We start from the raw sequence: 19537 nt of genomic DNA, 5'->3' as shown, positions 1-19537 counted from the left end.
AGTTTTTATTTGATCAATTGTTGGTCACATTAAATTTTAAACTTTTTCCAAACATGAATGACAACATACATAACATGCTTAATAAGAGTGAGTAAACATCGAACGACATTAAAAGCAAGGCAAACATACCCCTCTCATGGTTATTATATGCCTTTAGAGCGTATAAGATTCTTTTTTTTCTTATGAAAAAACGACATTAAAACTTTAAATTAAATAAATAAATTGTGAGCCTTGACTAATTGTTTGAGTTTAATTTCTACCAAAAAAAAAACTTGGGGAGTACATAAAATTTTCCAAGTTTTTAAAATTAAAATTAATGTGTAACATTAAAAATTGCACTATTTTTATAACAAGCACACATGCATCTCTAAGCAAAATAGATGCACTTGTTAGAAAACTTATCAAAGTCTAACACGAGCGCCGCGGACAAGTTTAGGAACAAACCTATAATAAAATATGGAAATCACATAAAAATTCATCTATTTATGACATATTCCAACAGCTATTGTTTTAAAATACACAATTATATAATATTGCTACCAATGTTTTGAAAAAGTCGAGTTTGAAAATTTCTTTCAATTTTGTTATTTTAAATCAATTTCCAGAGCTAACAATTTGAATTTAACTCATTTGGTTACATTATTCCTTTACCAAAAAAATGGAAATGGGCCAACTTAGTATAGCTTCCAAAATTCAAGTCTCCACCTTCACGGATCATTTTATTATGCTATTCATGAAATGTCTATACTAAATTGAGTTTTATTCTTTCTTTCCATAGCTGTTTACATAAAAAATTAAGATGCCTATAGACATGAGAAAGTACTGTTCTTTCTTAAATCATCATTAACACTGAAACAATTAATTCGATACATCCAGTTCATAATGAAATTTCCACAAATTTTCTCAAAAAATTAACAATTACAATAACTTTCTCTATTCTCTGGGACAAATATGCTACTAAGATTGGGTAGATTTCAATTTCGAGACTATAAATTCAGATGAATACATGCGTTCATGGTCTTTTCACATCAACTTTAGACAAAAACCAACCCAATATAGCCATCAAAATGCAAATAGAAGTTGAAATTCTTCATATAATAAGGATGCTTGTTACCAGAGGAATCCCAAAAAGCAAAAGGCTAAAAAGTGATTGAACAAACATAGTAACACTATTCAACCAATCACAAAAACGAATAAACATTCTCCCAGTTGAAATTCTTCATAAAATCAGGCTGCTTGTTACCACAGGAATACCAGAAAGCAAAAGTCTAAAAATGGAATGAACCGTCATTGTAATATCATTCAACAAAAACAACTACAAGTTCAGATATTTTATATCTTTAATAAAGGACTGTTATGCTACAGCATATTTGAGATTTTGGCTAATTATCAACTAAACAAAAATGATCTCAAAGCTAAACCAGGTACACTAGAAATGAGAAACACTTATGAGTTAAATACCAGGAAGAATGCAGGTGTTCTGCATCAACGAAGAGATTCTTTTTCACTGGCCTGTTGGGGACATCCATGAGGGGCATACCCGCAAAGAGACTTTTCAGAAGAGTGGATTTGCAGTTCCAGAATCTAAAAGTTTCACCTCGAAGGAGGAGGTGGAACATGAGATTTTGTCATTCCAACCCATGCAACGATTCCAACAGCAAGGATGACCCATCCAAATATGTCATACTTTAGATCGCTGCTCTTCTTCTTGGAACTCTGGTGTTTATGAATTGTACCACAACAAAGAAAACAACAAACAACCTTCATTAGCAGATGGACCATATGCTTTGCCAAAAGAAGAGAAAAAGCTCCATGACTAGTAACCTTTGGGTTTGAAGCAGCAGTAGCTCCCCCGCCTGAAGACCCTGCACTCTGTTGACTGGTACCATGCTTGTGGATCTCCGAATGGAACCCCGGTGCCTGAGACAACATAACATCAGATATCAAATAATGACCATATTTTCAGTTTCTACATCCCTGTTGGAACTATCAGTCGTCAATTCAGTAAAACAAAAGATAAGGAATGACAACTCCTCCATCCTATATGGGATTAATATCCATGTCTCATTCCCATTCCCCGTCCCCATTCAACGTCATTTTTTTCTCTGGAGTACCATCACCATCTAGAACCCATAAGAGAAAAATATCAACAGTTTCTTCCAATACTAGTTGAATTTTAATCAGAAATTAACCCATATCTAACCAACCAGAGCACCCAAAAGTTTTTTAACCTTCACTGCAAAGATTGTGAGCAGAAACATTTGAAGAAGGAAACATGAAAGAAAAATACACGTTTGTATTGAATATAATTATATCCCCACTGATCTTCTTGAATAATATATATATATATATATTTATACTAATATACTACATTAACAGTGACAATGCTTAAGAATATTCTGAACCGTCAGGACAAACTGGTTAAATAAGTTTCCGGAAAGTTAAGATGGCCCTATGATGATCGAAATTTTTCAGACTCTATCAACAATGACATGAAAATTTAGGTGGAAAAAGGAAGAGGATTTTACCACAAAAGTACAACATACCCCGCTTTAATGGAAGTCATCGCCAGTCCAATCTTAACTCTATTATGCATGTGGCAAAAAATCCCCAAAGATTTACCAAGTAAAACTAAGAGTAAGAATCAGAATTGCTCAAAGAAATGGACTCCATAGTTACTCATACCACACTGTCCTAGAGCCCCAACTACCGAACCTACAAAGTATAGAGAAACCAAAAGGCGCTCCACTGTACATTTTATCTTTGAAGTAAATCACTTCCATGTAATTCAATGCAAACTGAGAATCAAATGACAGGGTTATATTATATCCTCACCTTTGCAGCGACTTCCAGGGACTTGTGATATAGTTCATTGCCAGGATCCTGAGGAAAAAAATCTCAACTATTTAGAATCAATTAACGTTTAATGAACTCAAAAGTCAGACTAGTTCAATTAAATCCACATATATCACCTCATCTAGTGCCTTCTGAAAACACTCCTGTGCTTTATCAAAATAAACTTGGGCCTCATCCCTATCGGGAGTCAGAAAAGCTTGTGAAGTGTGAGCGTTTCCAATACACCAAAGAGCATCATGCTTCGTGGGATTAATAGCCAAAGCTTCCTCCAGCTTCACAACAGCTTCTGCAATACCAAATTGAGTTTGTTCCCGTTCGTATACGTTAGTTCATCATTGAATATTAGAGCCCATCCATATTCTTAAACATTTAGTAGGGCAATGAAAGCACCTTTTATCATATTTTTGGATTCGGAAACACTCTGAAATTGAGATAACTCAAGCAATGCCCCTCCCCACTTGGTCAAATTCTGAAAAAAAAAAAAAAATGCACGAACGGAACAATATGACGACAGGATACCATTTCCAACAGCTTAAATTACCCTTCCCGGAAAACAGTAATTCAGCACATAAACACAACGAAAACTGGTGATATGGGTGTCAAGTTCAACGATGAGCAAAGGCAGATAAAGATAGAATAAGAAACAGGAAACAAGATAATAGAGGAGGAATGAAAGAAAGAAATACATCAGCATCAAGTGGGTTGGCGGCGTAGTTAGCTTCGGCGGTTTTTCGAGTGTGCTCGAAGAGAAGAAGACGATCAAAATCATCCTGAGAAAACTCCATAGTTGGGGATTGGATTCCGACGAGAAGCTAGGAAGTAGGATTTGAGCTCCGAGCTGAGAAACAGAGCTTCCCTATGGCGATTTTGGAACGACTACACAACCGGTAGGGTTCCGTGTCATAGAGATTTTGTTTTGGGCCAAATTTCGTCCGAATAGGCCCATTTCGATAATTGTGGGAAAAGAATATCTTTTATTTTCTATTTAGAAAATTCTTAAACCAAAGTCATAAAACTGTTTAGTAAACGTCAAATTTAAATTATATATATTTAATTTCATTATCGTATTTCCATGATTAAACCTATCAAATCATCTCTTATTCCCTTCTCAAATTTACACTTGACTTCAAATTAAAAAGGAAAAAAAATCTTCATATTTTTCAATTGAAAAACTTTCATATAAAGATATTTTAAACTGATTTGATTGTTTGTTAAAACAAATTCTTACTAAACATTTTTAAACTTTTGGCAAAACCTATTAAACTTTTTATACGGTGAAATTTACCTAACACTAAAGAGTGTTTTGGTTGTATTTATTTAATTAGGAGGAGAGTTGACGTGAATAAAACAGGTCCGTTTGATTCGGTCAACGTTGGACGTGGCAGACACGTGGACAACCGCAGTTGGTGGGTCCAGCGAAAGTCCGACTGTAGCCGATTCTCGAACGCATCACGTTTCCGAGAAGAAAAAGGGAAAAACAAATTTTTAAATCCCATTAAGAAACGCCTCGATAGAACAAACCAATCCAGATTCAAGAGAGAGGAAGACCCAGAGAGAGGGGACGGAGTAGACGGGAGATTCGGCGTAGCCGCTAGGAAAGATTTCCTTTCCCCTTGCGGTGAAGAAGAACGGTTTCCGATTTATATATATATGTTCATTTTACTAAGCTTTTCTCAAGGAACTGCGATTTGTACTGCCCCTTCTCCCGTCACCACTCAGTCAAATCACTAGTAAGTTCTTCCCTCAACTTGTTGTTTGTTTTTATATCTTTTGTGTTTGATTGGATTCCCTCTTTTCGATGTATTTCATTTTTTTGATTGGTTCTTCCTGGGGGGTTTTGGGTAGTTTTTAATTTCAATTCGAAAATTTTTCCGCAACTGGGTTTTTGTTTTTATCGAAATCTTAATTAGGGGTTCGAAATGTTTTGATTGGGTGGAATTTGTATTGGGTTGCGGGAGTTTTTCATTTTGTTTTTCTTTTCTCTATGAGTTTGTTGTGATTGAGTAATTCTTTACGATTATGGTGATCGAATTCTGATGGGGGATTGGTATCTCTTTGATAGATTGATGGGGGCTTTGTTATAATTGAAGGGGTTTGGAATATATTTGGTCTGCAGGCTCAGCTTCATTGTTCCTGTGGATGTATCTTGTCGTCTTTCAAGAAGAAGATCGGCTTGTGAATTTGCCCAAATCTTTTCTGGGTATTCTCAGGCCGCCTTGTCCATCTGTTGAGAGAAAGGCTTTCTCACACTGTGTTCAGAGAGATAGATGGGATAAAGAGTTCTTTAAACTGCAGAGCGGATAATATCAATTTGTTGCTGTGAGATCGCTTTTTAAGTTGTTTTGGTTTTGAGCAGTTGTAAGATTTTGGCTTATTCAAAATGAATCCCTCTCAAGGGTCTACCTTGTCCGCAAATGTTGCGGGGTTCGTTGATGGTTCGTCTGCAAAAAGAGAAGTCTCGTACATCGATAGTCTACCTATTTACGTTAAAGAGCTGATAGCTGGTGGTGCTGCTGGTGCCTTCGCCAAAACTGCTGTTGCACCCTTAGAACGTATTAAGATACTTTTGCAGGTGATTTTTCTGTTGGTTACTTTAGACACTTCATTTAATTATACTACTGCTATATTTCTTTTATATGCATGCTCCTTAGAACTCAAGGATACGGTTATACAACCTATTTTCTTTCATCTGTATGGATGAATATCTTGCAAAACTCTGGGATGGGTATGAAGAATGAGGAATCAATTCTTGAACTACTCTCATTGTCCACTTTTCGCAACCTCTAGAGGACTTTGCCTATCTCAAGGTCATTTCAGACAAAAAAGGGTTTAAGTTATTAAGTTTTCAACTTGAAGCTAAAACCGAACATTTGTAGGCTCATCATCGGGCCATACTTGGGTAGTGATGAATTTGTTGTTCCAAGAAGTATAGTTACTTTTTTAAAGTAAATAATCTTATTGTTTGCTGTTTGGGAGAATAGTTGACATAAATGAGCCTATAATGGTGCCAGATGGTTTTAGCGATACCGACCCCAGTGATATAATATGCAAAAGACAAGGTAGAATCGATTATAAACATTGTCGAATTTATAGTTGACGAACATGAAGATGATCAAGTCTTGATAGATTTTTTAAATTTGATCAGTAGACAACATATTCAAGTTTCAACCTAGATGGAAATATTTTTGGTTTTCTGTTCTGAACTCTGTGTTGCGAACGTTGACAGACTAGAACTGAAGGATTTCATTCTCTTGGAGTCTTTCAATCTTTGAAGAAGGTGCTGAAGCATGAGGGTGTTCGTGGATTCTATAAGTAAGTTTAGAAGTTTGTCTAGTTTTGCCTTTACTTTGTTTAAACTTATTTCCTTTGAAAATAAGTTATCTACTTTTTATGCTTTAGGGGAAATGGAGCTAGCGTTGTTCGGATTATTCCTTATGCAGCTCTTCATTTCATGACGTATGAGCAGTACAGATGTTGGATCTTGGATAACTATCCAGGCTTAGGTGTTGGGCCTCATATTGATCTTTTAGCTGGTTCAGTAGCTGGAGGAACAGCTGTTTTATGCACATATCCCTTGGACCTGGCACGAACAAAACTGGCTTACCAGGTATATGTTGTCCTTTTTATGTAAGATAAACCTCTTCCCCCTTTTTGTGTCCCCAATTGTAGTAATCTTTCAGTTCATGAAAATTTTCTTCTTCTTATCCCGTTCAACAGATTTATTCTGTCAAGCACTCTGAAGTTGAACAGTTGTATCTTTTCTTGGATCCTTTTTATACATCTAACTGTTTGTCTTCTTGTGATACAGACTACTGATACAAGAACGAGGAACTCTGGTTTAAGAAGTTATCACACTGAACCTGCATACAATGGCATCAAGGACGTTCTAGTGCGTGTTTATAGAGCTGGTGGAGCACGTGGCCTCTATCGTGGTGTTGGTGTGTCTCCGATGTCACCACCTATAACATGATTTTTTTTCTTTTGGAATATTAAGCTTACTCTACTTTCTATCATGTTTTAAAAGACCAAATCAAGTTTTTGAAAATAAAATTTAAAAATGAGATTTTCTTTTTTTAGATTTAAAAACTCAGATATTTCTTCAAGAAAAAAAAAATAATTGTAAGAAATTTGAGAGAATAGGCAGAGCAAAGAAGCCCAAATTACAAAATCAGAAAATTAAAAATAGAATAACTAACCGAGACCTAATGATTTTTACTCTGATTTTAGCGGTCTGTCTTCCTTCTAAATTCATGTCTAAGACTGATGAAAAAGATTATCATGTATCCAACAGGTCCAACATTAACTGGAATCCTTCCTTATGCTGGCTTGAAGTTTTACGTTTATGAAAAACTGAAAAGTCACGTTCCTGAGGAGCATCAGAGTTCCATTGTGATGCGACTATCTTGTGGAGCTCTGGCTGGATTATTGGGGCAAACGTTCACGTATCCCTTGGACGTCGTTAGAAGACAGATGCAGGTACTATTCTTGATCATTTTTAAACATCTTTGTTCTAGGGGTTTTTATCTTCATGACAATTTCTTTGAAACTGAACTGAACAAATCCAATCTGGTGTGCCATCAAAGGTTGGAGATATGCCATCTTCACTAAATGGTCAAGTCAGATTTAGGAATTCAATAGAAGGTCTTACGATGATCGTCCGTAACCAAGGATGGAGACAATTGTTCGCTGGATTGAGCATTAACTATATTAAGGTAACAGTTGAGGTTGAAACATCAAAATTTAAATTTTAGTAAATAAGAACCGTGTAACTTTTATCTATAGATGCTTAAACCAACCATTGCTGCTGTTAACTGTACATATAATTCTTCCATTTAATGGATTGGCAGATTGTTCCTTCTGTGGCCATTGGGTTTGCAGCATATGATAGCATGAAGATATGGCTCCGAATCCCACCTCGGCAGAAGACACAGTCGATTTCTTCTGCTTCATAAAACAAGCTCTCTCATGTTGACGCCCTCTATAGATTGCCCTTGTAATTGGTCTACTGTTACATACGGTTGTGACTTCCACATGTGCTTGAATCTATAACGGGTTTTGGTTTGATTCTGTGTGTTTGGTATTGTTCTACTTGTGGGGGAGTAATCTTTCTGTGCTTAGATTATGTTTTCTCTTGCAATTGCGAAGCTCTGAATTTTGAATATTCATTTTTAAAATTTTTGCTTCGGAATTTTCATTATCGATCTGATTTTGCTTCAAATTGAAATATAGAGTTTGTATTAGACACAATTAAAAGTTCAAAGTATTTTTTAGCACTTCGAGACAAACGTTTAAAATTTTCAATTTCTTGATAGAATTAAGAATTAAAATAAGCTTAGCTTAATCATCAAGCATGGAGGTACTTTTGGTTACTTCTTACGATTAATTACTACTATTTTGTCATCCATGATTGTGAAACTTCAATTCATAACAAATTTTAATTCTAAATAAATTTAGTTGTTTGTTTATAAAGATTTCATAAGATTTGAAAGCAAATTACCCTTTAACCTTATCATATTATAATTTTCAATTAACACAACATACAGTTGCATATCTATATTCATAAATTCTAATTCTTTCTTTCATTTCAAATTTTTGTTTCATTAATTTAAAATCATTTCTCAAATTCCAAGATTTAAAATCAACATTGAAATATTCTTAAACAAATAATTACACGAGGTGTCCGAAAGGATTTGAAGACTTTTTCAAAAACTGTAAACAGCTTCAACAATGGCAGCCAATTGAGTGTACGTGTGTGCGTAGATATATATATATTTATATATGCAGCAATTTGTTTTATGATGGCTCAACCGCCTTCTGAAGGAGGTTGGTAGACTATAGGAAAGATATTCAACATCAATAATGGCTGACAGTACAACAGATGGAACCATGCAAACGCATCGCTCGGCTGCCATGGCTGGCTTTTCTTGTCGGATATTATTAAATATCCACTCTTTCATTTCATCAATTAACAAATCAACTACTTGCTATTATTTACCTTTTTCTAAGGCAATATCGTGTGCATTAGCATATTAGATTAATGCATCACTTTCTGTCTCCGACTGCGATTCTCCAGTTCGAAAACGACTCTTGCCCCACAAAACGAGAAAACAGCATTAGAAAAAACACCCACAACTTTTGCATTAAATACATCCAAATTTCCCTTGAAAAGCATCCTTCATCTTCCATTGGATCACGAACAGAAAGTCCTTGGAATTCATTTCGGGTTTGGAACTCATTTCCTCATCTGGGTGTTCATCTGTTTCCCTGAAATGGTCAAAACATTTGTGTTTCTTTTTGCTTTTCTCTTTTCAATGAATCCATAGAAACACCCTTTTGTCTTCGGATTTGCAGAGAAGAGAGATGAATGTTCAGAAGTCTTGCTTGAAAGGGGAAGAAGGAAGGGGTGATAGGATCAGAGAAAAAGACCCACCGAAATTAAACCAATTGCAACTAAAACAAGTCTCTGATTCTTTCAACCATGTGGTCGTTGACCACAAAAGTTTCTCCTCAGAGAGAAAAATTCGACAACCTGAAAATAGGAAAAAACCAAGTATTTCACTTCCGAAGCCGGTTGCTATTTCTTCTACCAATCCAGTCAGTGAACTGGATTCGGCAGCCACTAAGCTACAAAAGGTCTACAAAAGCTATAGAACAAGAAGGAATCTGGCAGATTGCGCTGTTGTGGTTGAGGAGCTATGGTTTGTGAAAGAATTCTCTCTTTTTTCATTTTTTTTGGTTTAAGTAAGTTGAATGCTTTGCTTCTCACTCTTCTCGATGAATTTTGAAGGTGGAAAGCTTTAGACTTTGCTGCTCTCAAGGTAAGCTCGGTGTCATTCTTCAACGTTGAAAAGACAGAAACCGCTACGTCCCGTTGGTTCCGAGCTAGGACGAGAGCTGCAAAGGTAAATTCTTGGTATGAGTATGCTTCATTAGTTGTGGTTTAGAACAATAATGATGTTCTCTCACTTGTTCAGCTTGGGAAAGGTTTATCAAAGGATGAGAATGCTCAAAAATTAGCTCTTCAACACTGGCTTGAAGCAGTAAGTTCATATAATTCAAACTTTTAGAGTTTAAAAAACAGGATGCTGACCGTCTTATTGAACTTCTTTTGGCCAGATTGATCCCCGACACCGCTATGGACATAATTTGCATTTTTACTACGATGTTTGGTTTGATAGCAAGAGCACACAACCTTTCTTCTACTGGTAATTTCCCCATCCTTCTGCCGGTATCATTACACTCTTGAAAGCTTTCATTCTTATTCTTCAAGCTTTCTTTTAAAAGGTTGGATATTGGTGATGGGAAGAGGGTTAATCTTGAGAAGTGCCGTAGATCAGTTCTGCATAAGCAATGCATCAAGTACCTTGGACCAGTAAGTCGCCTGATTATATTGTAGTATCTACTCCATTACGAGCAGTAAGCAATTGTTTCTATTCATTTCTGTTGCAGAAAGAAAGGGAGGAGTACCAGGTGATTGTGGAGAATGGGAAGCTTGTTTACAAGCAAAGCAGAGTACCCATCACCACAGTTGAAGATTCCAAGTGGATTTTTGTACTCAGCACGTCAAGAGATTTGTATGTGGGACAGAAGAAGAAAGGTCTCTTTCAACATTCCAGCTTCCTGTCTGGAGGAGCTATAACGGCTGCAGGAAGATTAGTTGCCATTGATGGAATTCTCAAGGTGCATAATTGAATGCTTGAGCATATGAGTGTTGTTTAGGATAACCATTCTGAACGAGTAATTCATAGGGTGATGTTTTCATTTGAATTTTCTTTAGGCTATATGGCCATACAGTGGTCATTACCTCCCAACAGAGAACAATTTTAAGGAGTTCATTAGTTTCCTTGAAGAACATACAGTGGACTTGACCAACGTTAAGGTAAGAAATTAGATATATAACTACATGGATGTAATTTTCTATATCAGCTTCTTTTCAGATTGCATGATATTTTCTCAATGGGGATTTCTTCCTAATTACTCAGAGGTGTTCGGTAGATGATGACAACTACTCGCTTAACAACACGAGCGAGGAAACATCTGCGGCAACATCTTCACAAGACATGGTTGCAGATGATGTTGATTTGGCAGTACCCGTCAAGTTGGTTACAACTAATGAGCAGCAAGAAAATCAGGGTAGCAGCAGAGAGGCAGCGTTGATAGACATTCCAAAGCGCTTGCTATGCAGATGGAGCAGTGGAGTTGGCCCCAGAATAGGTTGTGTGAAGGAGTATCCAGCAGAGTTGCAAGCACGAGCACTGGAGCAAGTGAACTTGTCACCAAGACCGTCACCAGGTTTCTTCGGAGGCTCGCTTCCAATACCTTCACCACGGCCGAGCCCGAAAATCAGGATGTCTCCTAGGCTCTCATATATGGGGATTCCCAGCCCCAGGGTGCCTGTGAGTCTGTGACAGCGCCCATCTAAAGCTTCTGCCTCTGGTGCCCCTAACAAAACCTCTGATTTGTCGCATTTTCATGTAAATGGAACTCATCCTTCTTTCTGCCTGGAATGATTTGAGTAGTTCATATCTTGTTTCACTGGATCATTGACTTCCCTGGAATAAAGAACCGATATTTTATTTTCCGATCCCCTAAACGTGAGGGAAAAGGAAAACAATTCTATGGTTCAGGGCCCATTTTATCTTGCTGCGTGTTCAATCCCAGCAAAGCAATAAATACAAGGAATCTCAAATGTGTGCCTACGGGGCCCTTCCATACAAAAGAACTTGTGAGATGCTTTTTCATGCCATGGAAAATTACAAACAAACCATGAACATGAAAAACCCCATCCACTTACATTGATCAAAAGCTCTCGTCCTGTAAGGAGCATTCTAGAGAGAGAGAAAAAGAGACCAACTACCTCTAGGTTTATCAATTTTCTTCCTCTTGAGAAAACAACCATGCGAATTCTTCTTCTGCCAGCAAAGGATATTCATCAACCAACAGCATAGAAAATCATCAAAGAACTCTACTCAGTTAATGAAGCCTAAATCTCTAAACTTGTGTTTATTCCATTTTACATAGCTGAGCTTAACATCATTAAGCTCAAACAAGAACTATCAACCAAGGACCAATAGCCTTTCAAGATCTAAGACAATTTTATCAGGAATCTATTCCCTAAGTTATGATATAGCTGCCCTTTGTTATCTTCCACAAAAAATAGTGAACATCAAACATACTTTAAGGGAAAAGATTTGGCGGACTCGTACATTTCAAATGAATAGCAGTTATTGGGTTCCAATTAATGAATGGAATAGTTACTCTGACTTAATGGTAAAGAAATAAGAATATGACTGAATCTTCTCGCAGGCTTCCTTTCTCTGCACATGCCTGCAAATAAAACCATGGATGAACAAAAAAAATAACCACAAACCAATTGAACACAACCAAGAATATTAAGTACATAATATTGAAAAAGCCAATGAGTTTCAAAGGATATAAGGAAACAGGAACAATCTCTGGCTCCCCTGCAACATCCACCGTTCCTTCCTACACGAGCCAGCTGAAACCTATTCCACACGAAGAGAAGCAAAATGGCAAACATATTAACTACTGTTATATCTACGGCTTCGATCGGAGAATCCCCATTTGATCGACAAGTTCCTGCAAGTCCTCAGTCCAATCTGGGGGTTCAGCAATCAGATCCTCCACTTCCACATCAATGTCTGATTGATTAACAACGATTGTGGGTTCTTCTGGATGGACAGCTACAAAATCTTCAGCCCAAAATTGACTGAAGATCCCCGATTCCTCGTGGACAGAATGACCCATGTCGGAAACAGGGTCCGCGATCTCAATGCTTGACTCGTCTTCAAAGTTGACTGTTAAGAGCGTCTCTATATCTGGTTCAGAAGTTTCTAGCTCTTCTTGTTTAACAGCTACTGGTACATTCTCATCCTGGAGATTCTCTACACTTGGACTGGCAGTTAGTCTTCTCTTTCTTCCAATTTCTACGCCTCTCAATTCCCTTCCCTGATTACTATTAATAAATTTCTGAACGAATGAAGGATTCTTGAGGGCTTTGCTGAGGAACGTCATGATCTGCTTCTGTTTACTCTCTGCTTTCTCTAACCTATCCTCCATGGCCATTATTTGCTCTCTTGAGCTTTGGTGTTGCTGCCTCAATCTCACTAATTCCGCCATTAACGTGCTTCTGTCCCTTCTCAACCTCTCAAGGTCAGCTTCCAGTCCAAATTGCCCTAATTCAACACATGTTCCTCCATGGTGCTGAATGCTTTGGTGTGAATGTCTTCTCCTCTTTATGGTTCTTAGCAGATTCCGCTGTCCGCCCAGAAACCCCTCATTCGCAAACTCCCATCGATCAGGATCGACTTTACGAAAACCCTAAATTGAAGAATTTCAACATCAACGAGATTAGGTTATAAAATTTTCAAACATACTTCAGAAACAAAAACCCACAAACTGTGGACGTTGTATCAAGTAAAACTCCAAGCATTTATAATTTCTAGCCATTTTCAATTGGCTCCATTCAAAAGCAGTTTAAATACACATACATTTTACGTTTCCATCACTATCAAAATATGAAGAAAATCGTTACGTAAAAAAGTAAAGAAAACAGAGAGAAAGACAACGAAGATCAATTTCAGTGAAAGCTTACATAAGTATTGAGTTGACGAATGAAGCTAGAGAAATTGGAGTGTTTGAAGTAACGAGGCAGCAAGGTACTAGAGAATTTGTGATAATCCCAAACGATGAAACTATTACGAGCTCTACTCCAGGAAACAATAGAGTCCGTCAATGGATCTTCGACCATTTCAAAGGTCTTCGTCAGAAATGGAGGTGGACCAACGTCGTGTAAGCCTGAGATCGGCTGGGGAGTGACGGATGAAGAGGAAGAAGAAGAAGAAGAAGACGCGGTGGCAGTGGCGGTGGCGGTGGCCACAAGTGATTCCTCCGGTTTCACTTTCAGTTCATCCATTACAGGTTTGATCGTAAGCGCGTAGTTAATCAAAGATTGAGAGGTTAATGAGCTTGATTAATTGAAGAAGAAATGTGTGTTTAGAGTTTGATTGATTGATAAATAGAGGGAAGCAACTGAATTTTAATGGCGTCGGAGTGGAATGTTCTAGGACTGAGCGTGTCTTTTTCAGGTGTTTGTCAGAAGCTTCTTCCCACTCCTTCCACCTCACCAAAAATATCTAATCGAAACTTCTCGTTTCTTCTAGCTTTTTTCAATATAAGATATTTTGTTTACTAAATATTAAATTGTAATTTTTGTGCTTAGATTTTTTTTTCAGAATAAAATTAAAATCATATTTTTCTTCCAACAAAATAATCAAATTCTAAAAGAGAGTTGACTCATGTTTCAAACAAAGTTTTTTACAATTATAAATTAAAGAGTAAAAAAAAGCTCACCTTTTCTTAATTATAATAACTATGATTGTTGTTATTTAGTAAATATTAAATTATTAATCTATTTAAACATAATTGTACAAAGACCTAAGGCCTCCATTTGTTGGATTGCAAATTGGGCTCTAAAAGCCCATAAAATAAAATCCCAAGGGATGGATTGAGCTTTTACAAATTAATGTATTTAGCTTGGAACTTGATTGAGCCTTGCAAAATAGTATCACATGTGCCTAAGCCTAAACCATCACCCTCCGAGCAAAATGGATCTAAACATGAAACAAGGGCACCTCTTGGCTTGACAAGTCGTAGGATTATCCTAAAGTGACTTGGACGCTTAAATTAATTAGGAAAAATTAATTATTTAAAATAATAAAACCAAAACAGTGTTATTATGTCCAAATTTCAACATCGACATCTTGTTATTAATTTTGAACATAAAAAGTGATTTAAACCATTTTTAAAAACAACCGCTATACTCGAAATATTTGAAGAACAATAATAAAATAAACGAACATTTATTGATAAAAATATCGTCTATATCTATGCTACATTAAGAGGGTGAAAAGGCTAAGCAAGATGATTTTCACATTCTCTTTTTGTCCCTAAGTTTTTCTTAAATGGCTACTTTGTCCCACCATCTTTAAGGGACAACTTTTTTATTAGTGTTTATTGAACAACGTTAGAACAATAGAGGTACAATCTTATATCAACTGGATGCAAATAATTTAAGCTTGACATTGAATAAAAAACTTATAGATAATACAATTGCCTATATCATATTTTTCTTATTAAATTCCTTTAAAAAGTCATAACTCTCTCTCTCTCTCTTCTTAACAAAATATTATTAGGGTTGATGATAAATATATGTCCATATAATTATGTTTAATATTTGACATAGTAAAAGATTTAAAATACAATTCATTAAGTATCGCTGGAAGACTAAAAACATAATAATTAAAAAACTCAATAACCAAAGTTATATATATATATATATATATATATATATATATATATATATATATGACTAGCTAATATATAAAAACAAAGGATTGTCAATGTGTCATCGTCATCGTTTATTATTATAATTTGAGAGAGAGATTCACCTACAAAATCTTAACGGTGGAGAAATAAACTAATTAATTAACTAAAAGGTAAACCTTTTTAGTTAAAAATTAGATGTTTAAACAACTTGCTAACTCATATGACTCATCATACAATATAAAACACACAACCCATGTTAATAATAATAATAATAATCGTAAAAGTAGTTCAATCACACTCAATTTTAAATTACTCAATAACCCCAGACCCTAAATCCTTAAAATCACTCAATAAACCGTAATAGAAAATATCGAATTTCAGTATTTAGTACACAATCAAGGTTAAGTTAAATTTTGAAATTTAGTTAATTTAAAAACTAAATTAATATAGTATTTAGATATTAATTTAACGGATAACTTTAAATATAACAATTAGATTTTAAATAATATTATATATAACGATATTTTAAAATAATTACAAATAAAGTAAAATCTTTTCAAATCTAGTATATTATTAATAGATCATATTACGAATATAGTTTTTTAAAATGTTATATACTTCATTATTATTTATATAATTAATATATATTATAATTATGGATAGGTATAATGTTTCTAAAAATTAGGTATCAAAATGCAGTTTTGTTTCTAATTAAATTATTTTTTAAAAAAATCATTCGCATCACATGTGAATTATCTAATTACATATATTAGAATTAACTTTTTTTTTCTTTTTTTTTTCTTGAGAATTAACTTTGGATTGAACCCTTCTTCAAGTTGAAGAGTCCTCTCTTCGATTTCCTTTCGCCAAGTCGCATGAAAAGGGAACGTCTCGCCCTCAAAACGACATGTCGCTTTCCAACTTTTACATTTTTTTTTTATTTCTTTTGAAGAGAACTTTTACTTTATTTATTTATTTTCATTTCCTCTCTCCTACCTTGTTTTCATTTTTTTAAGGAATTGGAGGTTCATCAAATCCTAAATCTAATTATTCATCACATTTTTAATTAAGAAACTTTTTTCTAATTTTTTTGTATTTTCCATTCTAACTACACCTACTTGATATATTAGTCCATCAATGAAAACTCCTTAATATATCTCTAATTAGGGATTATTTTTTGTATTTTTAAAATGCTGAAAATTAAGTTTTTTTCTTTTTTCTTTTTTTTTTTATTTTTGAGAGCTATTATTTTATCTTTTAAAATGTTAAATTTGTTTACGCTTAGTTTGTAACTTCAACCTATAGTTTGAGTAGCTCACATGTTATTTGTATTTTTAATATTAAATTTCATGGACTAAAATAGATCATTCATGAGCTTAATTTTAAATAAAAAGATATTAGAGAGAAAAGATGAAATTTATACCGTTTTTCTTGTTCAAACAAATGAGTAGGGGGTTTTAAGTTTAATGCAATGACTTGAAGTCTAATGACCCGAAATCATTTCTTGAGAAAAAAATTTGTGTACGCACTAATATATATATATATATATATATATATGTTGCGAGTATATAGAATACTAAGAACTTAGAACCATATAATTTTAAGCATGTTAAAAAATGTAAGATATTTGATTGATAAAAATTTATTTTCAACAATAAAAATGTAAAATTTTGAAATTTACAAAGACAGTTTAAAATATAAAAAATAAATTGAAATTGAATTTAAAATTTAAGAGTAGAAATTTGGGAATTTAAGATTATTTAAAGCACTTTGTGATAGAAAAGATAAAGAATGATTTGTTTTAGAAAAAGATGATTTTGATAAATTTGAAAAAGCTGGGAGGAGGAGGACGAGGAGGAGGAGAACGAGTTCACCACGCCGGAACTACGTTGCGTAAGAGCTGACGTAAGTAGCTGAGGTTTCAGCCTAACTTTCAACTAAAATAATCATCATTTATCTAAAACAGTAATTTACATATCTTTTTTTTTAAGAAAGATAATAATTTATATTGAATAAAAGTTTGAGATTCAAAGTTTTTTTTTTCCTTTCTTTTAACTTAATAATAAAATATTAAAATTTTAATCACAGCATTTAAAAAATAAATTAATTGAATGCTAATTCGGACCAAAATGTAAATAGAAATATCTAGGATGAGACAATCAAACCTACAAGCTAGATATCAATAATATGAATAAATTTCACGGAGAAAAAGGGTTGCAATTGTGCCTTTCCTCTTTCCATAATTGCCTAATTCACTCATGAATATTAAAAGAAAATGTACGAAAATACTGAATCACATCATCATTTTAATAATTTGATAACATAATAACTATATAAAAAGAGGAAGGGGGCAGAATTATGGCAAATTTTTTCAATCTACTCATCAATTATTAATGGCGTGGCAGACAGACGCCGTACGCGGCGGCATCGGCCACGTACTCCATTTCCTGAGATAGGCCCCACCATTCTCAAGAAATATGAGATGGAGTACTCTTATTGGTCCACGTCATCTCCTTCGTCGTCAGTTTCCAGACTCGTGCGGGAAGGAAAAAGAAAAAAAAGGAAAAAGAAAAAAAAAAAGAAAGTAAACACCAGAGTGTGGACGACGTGTCGTCTCAGTAATGTGACGATGAAGTGGAAAGTGTCGGGTTTTTACTACGGGGGTTGCATTACATAGGGGTCTACCTCAAGGAACCAAAGTTATATTACGCCACGTCATCGAGTTTTGATTGATTGTTTTGTTTGGTTATGTGTATTATTAGGGTTTCATCTTAAAAGTAAAAGGTAAATTCGTTTATTTTTTCTTCCCCTCTTCCACTTTCCCCACGTGGAGCCCAATGTCGTGTCAATGAGTTGCCTTCATATTGCCTTACCCTCATCTTAACCACCTGTCTATTTCCCCCAAAACTTTTTACCTTCTTATAAAGCCCTCTTCTTTTTTTCTCACCCTATAATTTTGCTTTAATTAGTTTGACAGACCGGACATAGCTTAATTATTTATATAATTATAAAGGAAACAGAACAACGAGAATAATCCAATAATATAAAGTTTGGATGGTGCCATCGTAAATGCGTCCAAAATTTCAACTCACATGACTACTACAATGCAAACAAAGACAATCCAATAGATTAATAAACAGTGTCAACGACAACCAAACGAATATGTAACACGAGATCAATAATTGAAGAACAATAGAGACATCCGAAGAGATTAGTACAAAGTATATATGTGGTACAAAATAGAGTGTTAATGCATATTTATTATTGTTCTTTTTATTGAATACTTGCAACAATGTAAAATATATACGTACATATACGAATAGTATAAAAACATACAAAAAAAAAGTTTTAAGTATGAAAAGTTTAAATTAAGTGGTGGTCGCGCCCATACACATATGGTAACACCTTTTTCAAATTTGGGGTGATAATGTGAAAACTAACTTGAATTTGTAAAGTAATTGAGTGGTGTGGTGAATATACATGATGAGTGAATATGTTCGTTGGTTTTTACATAGTGATGATAAATTGTAAGAGAACAATGTTGTATCATTTGAAGATGATGAAGAACAAAACCGCAATAATTTTCAACGTATTTGGTATGTTTGAGGAAGATATCATCGTGAACAACCAAACCAAATCATTGTCGTAATAAAGTAGGACAATAGATCGTCGAAGATTACCCATTTCAGTAACGAGCCAATAAAGCTATAGTAACTCAAAAACAACATTAACAATAACCCAATATTTAAATTTTATGTTGAATTACATATAATTACTGTGACATGAAGTAGATAATCACATAAATAAGAGCTTAGAAAGTTGATCAGTGAGATAATCAGATCAATCTAGACGATATTAAAATACTTATACGATGACTACTAACCACGGTAATAAACTAAAAAAAATGGTTAGCATTTTTGTAATGTTAAGAACACGTGGAACATGTTTTTTTCAATTTAAATTTGAAAATTTATTAGTTTTTCTATTTATTTAAATAAAGAACTCAATCTAACAAAACTAAAATCAATATAATGAAGATGAAAAATTTCTTCCCTCGTTAGTTCTATAGACGGCGCATGTATTAAAAATTGCTATTTTAATAAACTCACGTGATCATTAACAATTTAACTAATATTATATCGAAGAGTATCATTTGCGTGCAAGATTAGATGTTAATTAACATTAATTAAATATTAGAGTCGATTAATTTTTCTTTTTTGTAAAAGAAAAAGAAAAAAAAATTATACTATTGGAGTATCCTATCAGATGCTTTGTTTTTATATGGTTAGTCTCATTGGACGGTTTACGTTCAATTTGTGAAGAAAAAAAACAT

General features: G+C 34.4%; 4 protein-coding genes across 13 annotated transcripts; 2 read left to right on the top strand and 2 right to left on the bottom strand.

Annotated features, from left to right (window-relative positions):
- Positions 1-1275: 1275 nt before the first annotated feature.
- On the bottom strand, positions 1276-3798 carry LOC103487773 (mitochondrial import receptor subunit TOM20-like). 2 transcript variants are annotated; one of them, XM_008446230.3, is made up of 6 exons: positions 3543-3798; positions 3247-3325; positions 2973-3142; positions 2836-2883; positions 1825-1920; positions 1276-1716 (listed from the first exon to the last, which is right to left on the bottom strand). In XM_008446230.3, the coding sequence occupies exons 1-6, from the start codon at positions 3639-3641 to the stop codon at positions 1594-1596; spliced, it is 615 nt and encodes a 204-aa protein (XP_008444452.1). In that variant the 5' UTR covers positions 3642-3798; the 3' UTR covers positions 1276-1593. The 2 variants fall into 2 exon arrangements, with proteins under 2 accessions (XP_008444452.1, XP_050938415.1); XM_051082458.1 differs by having other exon boundaries at positions 1276-1920; positions 3543-3762.
- Positions 3799-4350: 552 nt separating this feature from the next.
- LOC103487775 (mitochondrial carrier protein CoAc1) lies at positions 4351-8074 on the top strand. Of its 2 annotated transcripts, none has more exons than XM_008446232.3 (8): positions 4351-4586; positions 4973-5428; positions 6083-6168; positions 6256-6463; positions 6665-6794; positions 7148-7332; positions 7440-7568; positions 7704-8074. In XM_008446232.3, the coding sequence occupies exons 2-8, from the start codon at positions 5237-5239 to the stop codon at positions 7806-7808; spliced, it is 1035 nt and encodes a 344-aa protein (XP_008444454.1). In that variant the 5' UTR covers positions 4351-4586; positions 4973-5236; the 3' UTR covers positions 7809-8074. The 2 variants fall into 2 exon arrangements, with proteins under 2 accessions (XP_008444454.1, XP_008444453.1); XM_008446231.3 differs by having other exon boundaries at positions 4919-5428.
- A 680-nt stretch (positions 8075-8754) lies between these two features.
- Positions 8755-11391, top strand: LOC103487777 (IQ domain-containing protein IQM4). Its single transcript, XM_008446235.3, has 8 exons — positions 8755-9554; positions 9644-9758; positions 9831-9896; positions 9973-10061; positions 10141-10228; positions 10306-10536; positions 10634-10735; positions 10839-11391. Exons 1-8 carry the CDS (start codon positions 9217-9219, stop codon positions 11262-11264), a joined length of 1455 nt encoding a protein of 484 aa, XP_008444457.1. The 5' UTR covers positions 8755-9216; the 3' UTR covers positions 11265-11391.
- Positions 10587-13938, bottom strand: LOC103487776 (heat stress transcription factor A-2). 8 transcript variants are annotated; one of them, XM_051082451.1, is made up of 4 exons: positions 13472-13938; positions 12063-13197; positions 11651-11768; positions 10587-11562 (listed from the first exon to the last, which is right to left on the bottom strand). In XM_051082451.1, exons 1-2 carry the CDS (start codon positions 13790-13792, stop codon positions 12415-12417), a joined length of 1104 nt encoding a protein of 367 aa, XP_050938408.1. In that variant the 5' UTR covers positions 13793-13938; the 3' UTR covers positions 10587-11562; positions 11651-11768; positions 12063-12414. The 8 variants fall into 8 exon arrangements, with proteins under 8 accessions (XP_050938408.1, XP_050938409.1, XP_050938411.1 ...); XM_051082452.1 differs by having other exon boundaries at positions 10587-11552; XM_051082454.1 differs by having other exon boundaries at positions 10587-11408.
- Between the last annotated feature and the right edge of the window lie 5599 nt (positions 13939-19537).

This window comes from Cucumis melo, chromosome 3, assembly GCF_025177605.1.
Source record: "Cucumis melo cultivar AY chromosome 3, USDA_Cmelo_AY_1.0, whole genome shotgun sequence".
Lineage (NCBI taxonomy): Eukaryota > Viridiplantae > Streptophyta > Magnoliopsida > Cucurbitales > Cucurbitaceae > Cucumis > Cucumis melo.
Note: the sequence above shows the minus strand (reverse complement) of the source record. Positions and strands in the feature narration are given on the sequence as shown.